The sequence below is a fragment of the Oryzias latipes genome, chromosome 23 (genome assembly GCF_002234675.1).
Source record: "Oryzias latipes chromosome 23, ASM223467v1".
Taxonomy (NCBI): Eukaryota; Metazoa; Chordata; class Actinopteri; order Beloniformes; family Adrianichthyidae; genus Oryzias; species Oryzias latipes.
The window spans coordinates 21,038,800-21,050,963 of record NC_019881.2 but is presented as its reverse complement, the minus strand read 5'-3'; the positions used below and the strand labels follow the sequence as shown (position 1 = coordinate 21,050,963).

Genomic DNA, 12,164 nt, shown 5'->3' with positions numbered 1-12,164 from the left:
CTAATTAGTTCCCAAGAAATAACTGTGACCTCTTACAAACCCCGTCCTTTCAACCGGAAATCAACTAAAATGCTTTCGGTTACATCTTTTTTGTAAATATGATAACTGATGTAACCCTTGTGCTATCCTAGGCACGTTTACGTTGGGAGTGGGGTCATCTAGACCCACTAGACAGTGCTCTGAACCTTTTTTCTTCAATGATTTGTGATCTTCACTGGTGTCCATGGATTACATGAAATCTTTCCACCTTTATCCACCTTTGTCATGGTAGGGAGAACACGTCAATGGAAGGGTGGGGTCATTTTGACCCCCCAAGATAGCACAAGGGTTATAGCAATAATAAAATATATTTTGTGATTCCATCATTTCCATTGGCTATAGACAGGTGATTGCTACGGGCCTCCCAAATCTTATGATATGTTTCTTATTTTCATCGAGACAATAATAAATAAATCCCATAGTTTGATTCTTGTTTTTATTTTTTTCCCTCTCGTGAACCACTGTGGTTCACAGAGACATGGAAATTCAAGTATTGCTCACATCCGTCAATTTGAATGACTTATTACATGATTTTTATGGGAACAAATTTTTTTTTCCCCCATGTCAGGTTATGGGCTCCGTAATTTTAAACTTTTTGTTTGGTATTCTAACTTTTTTCATCTTGTTGGTCTTACTTTTTTGTTTTTTGTCGTCGTAAACCTGTCCGCCAGATTATCTTAATTTTTTGTTCCTTAATCTCAACATTTTAGGCTGGTTTTACACATTGTTTGGATATCAAAACCTTATTTATCAGATAGATTGACCTAACTTTTCGGCAGTTATTTGAACATTTTTTGATCAGTCGTGTCGACGTGTTTGGCTCAGCTTCTGGATGAACCCAAACTAGCTCAACTGTTGCTGCAGACTGAAAGGAATTGACGGCCTCATCGTCCATCTTTTATGAGCCAGGATAGAATTTAAATCTGATCTCTAGTTTATTTTTACTTTCTTTTAGTTGGAGATTTTCTGTCAAGGACACAAAGAAAGGTTTCAGATCCTATCAGACTTTTAACTGAATGCTTGTTTGTAATTGGACCAGCCCCGTTTTACTGATGTGATGCTATAACAGTAGATGTTGTCTGTCGTTTATAGACTTCTCGGTTCATCTCTTTGTTTTTTTCTAATGTTTAGGCTTTAAAAGTAGATTTCTTCGTTGTTTATTCAAGAACAGCAGGTTTTTAGTTTAGTGAAACACGGGTGTGATTCACAAAGCAAGTCTGTCCTCTCTCTAGGTCGGTAAAGGCTACAGCAGCCACGACAGCACCAAGCTGATTGCCACGCGAATCCTGCAGGACTACAAGGACTGGGGGATCTTTGACAGCATCATCGAGGCTTCGGCCGTCCAGGCCAACCCCTTTGTCATGCGCTACCTGCACGACTTCCGCTTTGCCTTTACGGACAACAACTTTGTGTACTTCCTGTTCTCCCGGACTCTGGGCATGCAGGACATGAAGATCTTCACTGTCATTGCCAGGATGTGCGAAGACGACCACAATTATTATTCGTACACGGAGCTGCAGCTAAACTGCAGCGCCACCAACAAGTACAACAAAGCTCAGGTAACCGTTGTTCCCAAAATGGGTGTTTTCACTGTTCTTTAAAACATTTTTGCAGATAACATTCATCTGTCTTTTTCCCATGGCCTCTTAGGCTGCCTTTGTAGGAGAACCTGGTCAAGTTTTGGCTAAAAATCTGTCCAGCTCAGACCAATACGGTAAAGTTTCAGCCCAGGACAAGGTGCTGTTCGTTACCTTCACTTCTGATGAAGACCCCCACTCTTCAGCCATGTGTAGGTGTCCAAATATCCCCAACTGTTCCACCTCTGAATCTGCTTTGCCTCCGATTACTCAACTAGATCAGAAACTTTTCCCTGAAACACCTGATTGGTCAGTTTATAACTTCAATAACTTGAACTACAGAAAATATATCATAAAAAAATGAGGATTATCAAGAAAAAAAGTAAAAGAATATAGATCAAAGCAAGAACGGTTCTTCTGACCAATAATAGAATGACTAACAGCTGTTTATTTCTCTATAGAAGTCTATGGGATTTTGGCCTCTTGGATCGCCAGGGGGGCGGGGTCTCTCAGACCAGTTCTCCTATATACGGGGGCCAAAAAAGTATTTAGCCAGCCACCAATTGTTAAAAAGATGAGGGGGGCATATAATTGTCATCATAGGTAAACCTCAAGTGGTTTTACTGAAAAAGGCCATAACACTTAATTTCATGTTTTTGGTTTTTTTTAATCGCTGACAAGCCATTTATTTTTTTGTTTGATTAATTAATCATGACCGGTTATGAATTGATTTAATTTATTTTTAATTGTTTTAAAAAGCCTCAGTTTGAGATATTTTCATTTCATCTCACAACATTACAACTAAAAAAAAAAGCTTTATGAAGTTTTCTACTATAGCAGACTTTAAACCTTTACTTTTATAACAACAAGGGAGAATTTATTTCAATCTTGAAGAATTAACAAAAAATTAAACAAAAAACATAACAAAAAATCAGGTCCAGATTGCTCTAATTTAACACATATAAAACGCAGGAACACTTTTCTGATCAATCAAAAACATGTTGACCACAAACTTATTATTATTACTATAATATACATGTTGACATACCTTATTCCAGAGTTAACCGTCCCATGTGATCAGCCCTCTAAGTAGCCCATTCATTTATGATTATCCCTTACATCATAGACAATAGTTGTGGTGTTGTGGCCTTTTTGGGGATAGTTCTTTAACAACCTACAAAGTTGCATATTGACGACATCACAGCAGCAACGCAGCACATGCCACGTGCACGGCGGCGCACAGACACCAAGACGTGCACTAGGAGTGATGTGAGAGTCGTTTTCAGCCGAGTTCAAATAAAACATTTATGGAGTAAACAGTTGGACCTTTGTTTTATATTTGAGAGCACAACTATGGAATAATTCTAAATAATCCATAATAAAATAATTAATGGTGATTATGCCAAAGTCCGGTTGAATACTCAATTCTGATTGGCTGCTGGGTGTGCATTAAAAAGTGAAATACCACATGATAACCGCACGGTGAAAAAGAAGTTCCGGTCACCTTAAATGTTTTGTATCACTGCGCCGGCTTCTTTAAAACAACCTTTAGCTTCATCATTTGGACAAAAACAAGCGGTAAGAGGAGAACTTTCTCTCTGAACTGATGCTTTATTTAACCCATCGGAAAGATCAGCATATATATATATTTCTTTATATCGCCGAATCTTGACTGCAGGGGTGGTTCGGACTATTTTTCACGTAACAAATAGTTCGCTTTTTGTGAGAAAAGAGATCCAAATTTGAAAAATAAATATGTATTACGGACTAAAAACTGGTTACTATTTATTTCTTTTGTAAGTGACCATGGTGTTAGGGCAGGGGTGGGCAATTCCAGGCCTCGAGGGCCGGTGTGTCTGCATGATTTCCAGATAGTCTTGCCCTACTCATGGCTGATTACCTGGTTCAGGTGTGTCCAGCCAATTAGAACATGCCAGAGCAGGGTATGCTGGAAAACATGCAGGAATGCGGCCCTCAGTGCCCACCTCTGTGTTAGGGGGTTGATGGCCTTCAAAGTGTGCATTATCACTTTTTAACGCACTTCACGGAAGCAACCAGTTCAGGCTTCCACGGCGTGCGTTAAAAGTGATAATGCACACTTCGTCGGCCATTAACCCTTACATAATCCACAGTGATAACGCACGCCTAAAAAAAGCCTTAATTTTATTTCCTGTGTGAAGAAAGCAGAAGCAGAGATGCAATGAATCAGTCAAATAAACAATCCACCCTAAAGACTTTATGCAGACTGTAAATCTGCAGGTTCTGTCTGTGACTTGTGTAATGAAAGCTTCTAATTGGCTCTTTGGTAAACCCCTTTTTTAAGGGTTTTAGAAGACTAGGATAAAAACTGAAGGCCAGTTCTAATGTGTTCTTGACTGTATCTTGATGACACAGAGATCTCAGAACGGTTTGCTTGTTTTTTAGATCCCACACCTCCGTCAACCCTTTAAGCTGGAAGACACAGATGAGGCTTAAATGATTGTTCATCACTGTTTCTATCAAAAATGCAAAAGATGTCATTGATGAATTTGATCTAGAGCAGGTCATGGTTTTGTTCAGGGTTGAATACTGAAAAAACCTGCATACAAATCAGTATAATCAGTCCTAAAAACTGCCCACACTTCAGCCAGAAAAGAAGCGTAAAGCAAAATGAATTACTTTCATTTTTTTCAAAAGCAGTTTACTCCTTTTTTCTGTCAGCATCAATCTGAACTTTGAGCTGTTGCCATGACAATATCATGCAAGACTATTAAATATCGAGTGTATTTTCAATTTTGCTTAGGGGTCATGTTTCTCTATTTTAAATGGAAATAAATGAAAATCACCCTCACAGTTAGAGAATGGAGTTGGGCTTTTATTCTGAAGGCTTTAAAAACACTTCATTAAAACGAGGGTGAGCTCCTGTGAAGCAAAATCTTCCAAACATTTTGAACTGTTTTGTTTTGGGGTTTTTTGTGTGTGAGCCGGTCTTTTTTCTTTAAGAGTCTTTTTCTTTATTGTTATTCACCGGTTTAAGAAGGACAACAGAACTGACAAAACCAGAATTAAAAAAGGCTCAAAATCTTTTAAAATGTGTTCTGTTCGTGTCCCTGGGGGGTGGGTCCTGGTCCTTGCCCCTGGGCACTGGGCCCCGCCAAACTTCCAACAGTGGCCGAGCCTGGTCGGGCCATATTTACAACACCCCTTGTGGGTCACCCTTTTTTCCCCCGGTGTTCCCCCCTCCTGGGCGGGGGCGGCTGGCCCCTGCCTTGCTCCTCCCTGGACCAACCGTGGGCCGGGTGGGTGGCTGCCTGGAGTGCGGAGCGGGTCTCCCTTGGGGGGTCCTGGCTCGTACCTGGGGTTGGGGCGGGGGGATGCCCGGAACTCCTGGTTGGTGGTGGGGTGCTCGTCTGGGGCTGTGGGCGTCCTTCTCCGGTGGGGCCCTGCGTTGGGCTCTTCCGGCGCGGCGGGGGGGCTGCTTTCCTGGTTGGGCTGGGGCGGCGCTCTCTTTCCCTCCGCGCCTCCCTGCTCTCTGGCTCTGGGGGCCTCGCGGCGGTCCTGCTGGCCCTGGCCTGGGTGGCGGTCTTGGTCGCCCGGGGGGCGGTTGTTCCCTGCCTGTTCCCGTGTGGCGTTGGGGGGATTCCGGCTGCCGCTAGTGCTGCGGCGGAGGTCTGGGTGTGGGGGTGGCTGGGCGCTCCTCCTCCTTCTTTTTCACATTCCACCATCCATTTTAGAAGAACATAAACACTCACCTGAGCACAGGTGTTAGCTCACCTTTGCACTAATAGTTTGCATGATTGAATGAATGAAATATTTCACACTAGTTGGTTTAAAGGCATAAGTATGCGTTTGTGAACACTATCTGTTTTGTGTACATGTTGACATGTGGACATTTTTTGCAGCTAGCAGGTGTGTTGATAACATTTGATTGTGTGTGGACAGGCCCCGCCCTTTTTTTACTACATTTGAACCGTACCGTAATGATAAACAACCAGTAAACCTGTCTGCTCTATGCTGCTTCATGGTCTTACCCCCCCCTCTCACTATCACCCCCCCTGTCTAACATCCCTCTCTCTTCTTCCCCTCTTTCCTTTTCCGTCCGGTCCAACACCAAAGGTTTTCAAACATGGTTGAAATTAATAAAGTTTGGCCTCAATTACAAAAGGGGTTTATTCAGTCATACCTTTGGTTTGTCTGAAGATTAATAACCCCTGTTGTTAAAGTAAAATATGTCCAACACAAGAGGCCCTCAGCTCTCATCTGTCTGCCTAGCTGTTGGACAGGACAAGTTAGAAAAAAAAAATGTGTTCTGATGATTTTAAAGTGCTTCAGTTTGAAATCAGGTTCTTGAAGTTGCAAACCTTTCTGTTTTTGTAAGGAATAATTACACCAATAAGAAAACGAAAGCATAAATTTTACTTCCATAAAATTAGAATTTTTATGGAAGTGCTGCGTCTTTGTAGGTCTTCTAACCCTTTAGATGTAGATTTTAATCTTTGAATGATTTTAATGTTTATTTGTTTTATTTTTTCGGATGTGTTATTAATGTTATGAGCGCAAGTCGCTGGATTAATGAAGATTTTATTCTGTTTATTCATTCTAATACGGGCCAGCGACGAAATAAAACACACTCCTTGATCTACCGTAACTCTTCAACCGTTTCTGTACAATCCCAACGGATTCTGACGCAAAGAAAAGCACCTTTGAGCCAATATGCAACACTTTAAAGTAATCCAATCCTTTGGAGTACTAAAGTGTTGCTTATCAGCTCAAAGATGCTTTTCTTTGCTTCAGAATTCGTCGGCATTATGGAAGGTGTGGTTGGAGAGTAACGGTAATTCAAAGATCGTCAACATTGAAGTTAAAGCTCCCGTCTTAAAGGGTTAATTAAAAAAAAAAGTACAAAACATATATCTGTTGTAGGATGAAGCTGGAATGTTAAAATCCAACCTTGACAAAATCTACAGATGTGGTTAAAATCTGACTTTGGGACAAAGTAATTCATGTTTTGAACGTGGTGTATTTTAGACGGCGCTCTAAAACGCTTTCCTTTGGCCCCGCCCACAGGTATGTACCCTCTTCAGGCCATCAATCATCGGCTGGAGCAGCTGATTGGAGCTTGTTACCTCAAAAACGGCCTCATCAACGACAAATCCGTGGTCTACTCGCCCTACGCATCCAAGGAGCAGGAGCCCTGCGGCGTCCACCCTAATGTAAAAGAAAAAGAATCAGATGGAGTCAACTTCAAATAGAACAAAAATAAAATAGAGCATCGTCAATGTGTTTTTTTTTTATTTAATTTAATTTTTTTGTTTATTATCCTATTTAGTCTGACAATTTCAAGTGTGGGGCTGAGTTTCTACCTTCACCGTTGGCCAGCAAGGCAGAGTTTGCCTTATCAACCGAGCCGTCTGTGGTTCATAAGGGTCGCATGACAGCTGTGGCAGTTGCCGTGGAGATGGGGCACGCTGTGGCGTTTCTGGGGACCGCCACTGGAAAGGTAACACACCCTTTTTACTACCATGCATTTAGTTATTTTCTTTCCTTGTATCTTTTTCTACTTTTTTACTTGACTCAGTGTTTCCACAAGGGGGCAGTACAGCACGCTGCACACTTATTTTCCTTTTGGACCGAAAAGGTTATTTTGTGTTTTCATAGGACATTTTGATGATGCGACAGTGGATGCAGTTTATTTTTAAACTTACAGGGAGGAGGGCAGTTTTGACTCTTGTTTTGCCAGTTTCTTAAGTGTCGGAGTGTTTAAGCCTTTAATATTAGAGCTTTAGCTACGTTACCACTGAAGATTTTCAACGCATTTAACGTAATTCCACGCTAAACGTTAGCGATGTGTTGCATATGGGTGCATATGAATGAGAAGTTGCTTTTCGAATCAGCTGATTCACGTTGATCACATGAACATTCAAAGAGTCAGAGTGTGCGTTACATGGAATAGTTTCATCTTAAACATTAGTGCCATTTTTTTCTGGTAAATCTTGTGTTGTAAGATGCAAAGTTATGACTCAATGAAAGTTTCTTTTTGACATTTACACTTGAAGACGACACAGAGCAACATTTTTTAACACATTAAAAGGCTTATATCATGCAAAATCAACTCTTTTGAGCTTTTAAGTGTATTATGATATTAATTCTTCACAAAACGTCCCCAAAGTGGTATTTTGATCCATTCACGCATTTCTGAGTATTCCTCTAAAAACCTGCTCTCTGAGCAACAGCCCCTCCCAACCCACGAAAACCAGTGCATGCTCACATTGCGACATCACAAAGTGAGGAACAGCCCATTTCAGGAAGAGTCTGCGCTGCCCAGGCTAACAGACACGCCCACTTTCTCTGTGGAGCTAGCGGTGATCGGCTAAACGCTTTCCTTCTAAATGCACAACATAAGATGTTTGTTTTTTTGCGGACGAAAACTCTAGATTGACTCCATGAAATGGGCGGCATCTGCAAGGAGAGAGAGGCGGAGCCTCAGAGATCGAGGTGTCTTATTCCTGGATAGGAAAATGAGCTGCAAAAATAACTCCTATTTCGTCAATGAAATTGGTTCTTTGTGTGCCAACGGCAATACATTATCATGTATAGACATAGTTTACTATGAAAGGCTTAAGAAAAGCATGATTATGGACCCTTTAAGAGGAAAACTGTAGAAGTGCCTTAATGTGTTTCTTCAGGTGCTGAAGGTTCATCTGTCAGCTTCCTCCAGGGGGCACGAGCAGGAGCTCGGAGAAGTCACAGGAGACGAGGTCAACAAGAACCTGCTGTTCGATTCCAGCCGCGAACACCTGTTCATCACCACCAGCAATAAGGTCACTCTGATGCACAGCCATTGATCGCTCCTTTTCTTAAATCCATTTCTGCTGCCTGACGCGCGGCGCGTACCGTCCAGAAGGTCACAGACGCTCCTTCACGCTTTTCTATTACATCCCTCCAACAAAAGACTCTTTCACCTACTGTCTGCATCTTATTTGATCATTTATTCATTCGGTCGGCTAACGCCAAAACATCCGTCTACATTACCACACCGAGTCAGTTATTGATTCATTCGCTCTTTAGTTCTCCGCCGCTCTGCTTGTTTCTCACTCCGCTTTTATTCCTCATCCGTCTTGCCTTCCTCCTTTCATCCCCCAGGTTGGCGCTCTGCAAGGTGAAATGGATGTTATTGAGTTAGAAACAAATTAATCACAAAACACTTCAAGAAGGCAATTTGCTTTGATCAAGTCAAGTGACGAAGCTCCAGCTTGTTCCATCTGCTCATTTGAATTTAATAGACGAGGCTCGTCTTAACAGAGACAGTATTTGTTCAACGGAAGGTTCCCAACCAAAAAGCCCCCAAAGTGAAGCTTCCTCAGAGTGTCGATGACGTCAAAATGCTCCTCATTTGGTTAGTGGGAGACTCTGAAAATGATCGGAAAGGAATATTTTTTATAAAAGCGGCTTCTGCAAAAACGATAAAAAGATTGACTGAAAGTAAAGAAAAAAATCTTTGAAATTTCAAACTGTTTTTCTCTCCTTTAAGTCCAAACGTAAAGATCACTTTGGCTCCGAACTATAATCTACCCTATTTTTCTAACATTTACATATCGTACCTAAAATGTCCAAGTAGAGCTGGAGAATTTAAAAATCGGATTATAAATCAATTTTCCTAAAAGGAAGAAAAAAAATCTATAAAAATCAGTTTGATCCCAAAGTATTGATTATTTGGTGGTTCTGGTTCAGTTTTTGGCTGCAGAACACTCAGATTTACTTTGAAACATGAAAACCGCTTCTCTGCTTCACGTTGTATGTTGTCAATTCGCAAAGTAGCATTAAATCCACTTACCATTACGTCGAAAAGGAGAAACACTGAAGAATATTTTCTTTAATACAACTGGAAATAAAGTCAGGGGTTAAATTCATCTTTTTAATCTGGAAAACAGCCTCGTTTTGCTTCTCCTTAACCAGAGCTCTGAACCGTGGTTCTTGGTTGGACCTTCACAATAAAAGCCTGTCTTTTGCAACCAGATCAGCAAAGTTCCCGTCCAAGCCTGCCACCTGAAGACCACCTGCCAGGACTGCGTCTCCATGAAGGACCCGTACTGTGGGTGGTGTGTCCTGGAGGGAAAGTGAGTCCACAGGGTTTCCCACAGGGGGGGTAGAAATGCTTTTACTTTTATGTGAGATCTTGTTAACTAATCAAACATGAGATTTGTAATCTCCCAAAGAACCAGAAGTGTTGATACTTTTTCTGTGAAATCTCAAAGCTTTATTGATCGTTTCTGCTCTTAGGTGCAGCCAAAAGAAGGACTGTGGAAGGTCGACGGAGAGAAACACCTGGCTCTGGTCTCCAGATCAGAAGTGTGTTGAGATCGAGACGTTCGAGCCGCCGAACCTGAGCTGCAGGAAGACCCAGCAGGTAATGAGAGCATTAGAAGACACTACACATGCAGCATTCATAGCCATTTTCCATGCATTTCTCTGAACCAGTGTTTTTCAACCAGTGTGTGCCGCGAGATATGGTCAGGTGTGCCGTGGGAAATTACCTATTTTCACTGATTAAAAACATTTTCCATCTCCAGGATATCAGCTCTGTGTTCATTCAAACAGGCACTGATAAAACACTGAGTAGTTAGGAATATGAAAGATCATAAAATACTTTTTTTTGTGTTTATTTGATTCAATTAAAGACATTTTGATAAGAATGACGGTACTGCGATTTAGCCGCAGCTTCAGCTGTTTTCTGAAAAGTCCCGCCCCTTTAACTGCCTCCACCAATCATTCTTGGAGGCTTAATCACACATCATCAGTCTGACCAATCAGAAGTGGTTAAAGTCTTCACTTCCTTGTTCCGATTCTGCTCATAAAGTTTCTCAGTTCCAACAAAAATACCAGCTAAAGCTCGTCTAGCGGTTTAGCTTTCCGTGGGATCCGGTGTCAGACCGTGGAACAAGTGAAGAAAACAATGAAGCTCAGAGAAGATAGTCTGTCTGCCATAGGACTACATCTCCCATGATGCATCGGGTTAAAGTGACAACATCTCTGCGCTACAATGAGTCTTCCCTGTTAAACGTCTTGAAACCACAACAAACACATATCAAACAATTTTTAAATCTTCTTGATGAAATCAGAGGTCAGAGGTCAACAGTTTAGTTCTCCTTCAAGGTTTGTGTTTATTAACAGCCAAACATCCCAGAGTTTGGTCCAAGTCATCTTTACAACTGAAACACTTTTCTAAGAACGTCTGGATTATTTTAGATGTTAAATTTAAGAAGAAGTAATAACAACATTTAAGAAACAGGATTAAGGTGAAGTGGCCAACAGACACAATTCAACTAAATTGAAACAGTTTAATCATCTAAAAAGAAATAAAACATTTTTGTTAAAGTTTTAAAAGACTTCATCTTTGATTAAGACAAAAGAAAAACTAGTAAAACTTCAACATGTTCACTTTTTTTTTCACTACAGAAAACACAAATATAATGTTAGTCTTTTTTTGTCAATTTTATCAAACATATTGTGATCATATTTTTCAAAAATTACAGTTGCCTTTGCACCAACATTGGAAAAAAAATATATATTTTTTCAAATATTGTTTTTTAGTGAGGTTACATAAAATTGCATGTTAGGGAGCCGGTTTAGCTCGTGCTGCTTTGCGGCGCCTTCCATCCATGAAACCAGGGTTCAACTGCGGGCTGCTCCCTGTTCCCTTCTCTACCCCTGTGCCGGTTCCAAGCCCGGTTTGAGAAGGTTGCGTCAGGAAGGGCATCCGGCGTAAAACATTGCCAAATTTACCATGCGACTTGTTCGCTGTGGCGACCCCTGATGGGAGAAGCCGAAAGAGGAAGAGAAGACATAAAATTGCATGTTAATAAACTGAAGGGAAAAACAACTACCAGGGTAAAACGTCAAATACTTTAGTTGAAAATTATTACTGAAAACTAACTTAACTTTTAAAATAAAAAACATTGCAGAGGGACTGAACATCAATACAGACTAGAGAGTTTCTCCTTTTTTAATTTTTGGATGCTGGTGTGCCGCCGGATTTTTTGTCAAGGATAAAGTGCGCCTTGGCTCAAAAAAGGTTAAAAAACACTGATCTAAAGTCCACATTTAGGATGTATTGCTGAAATATGCATGTCTGGAAATAATAGAAGGATATGAAAGAGGTCTTGTTTTTGTGGAAGTATTAACGATAACCTGCAGCTGAAAAACAACAGACGTGTCTGGTAATGTGGTTGAAAAAAACAGCTGAGGGGCTGAAAAATGACAGCAGCTTTTGGCGGAAATACCCGGAAGAAAAACGGCTGCATGACAGGTTTTTCCAGAGGCAAAGGTGGAGCCGGTATGGTTCTAAGCTCTCAGATGGACAGAAATGGACCCGTTACTCTTCTGTAGATGTTTGACTTGAACCTTCAGCTTCTCTGGAGCTTCTGGAGTCCTTTCAGCTGCAGAACAACGCATGGACGTCAAACACAGTAGAGTTTGTGGAATTGATTTTAAGGCAGGATTTTTTTTAGAAAGGTGTCCAGTTTCTGTTTTGTGATTCAAACTTTATTTAGAAAAGCACCTTTCATATAA

General features: G+C 41.0%; 1 protein-coding gene across 1 annotated transcript in view; it reads left to right on the top strand.

The window, feature by feature from the left end:
* Window positions 1-12,164, top strand: part of LOC101167917 (plexin-B2) — a 168,912-nt gene that overhangs the window by 114,841 nt on the left and 41,907 nt on the right. The window contains exons 4-10 of the mRNA XM_004083283.4: window positions 1,272-1,598; window positions 1,690-1,828; window positions 6,663-6,808; window positions 6,925-7,095; window positions 8,282-8,416; window positions 9,612-9,712; window positions 9,876-10,002. Coding sequence (XP_004083331.2) covers window positions 1,272-1,598; window positions 1,690-1,828; window positions 6,663-6,808; window positions 6,925-7,095; window positions 8,282-8,416; window positions 9,612-9,712; window positions 9,876-10,002 — 1,146 coding nt within the window. The remainder of the gene's footprint in view (window positions 1-1,271; window positions 1,599-1,689; window positions 1,829-6,662; window positions 6,809-6,924; window positions 7,096-8,281; window positions 8,417-9,611; window positions 9,713-9,875; window positions 10,003-12,164) is intronic.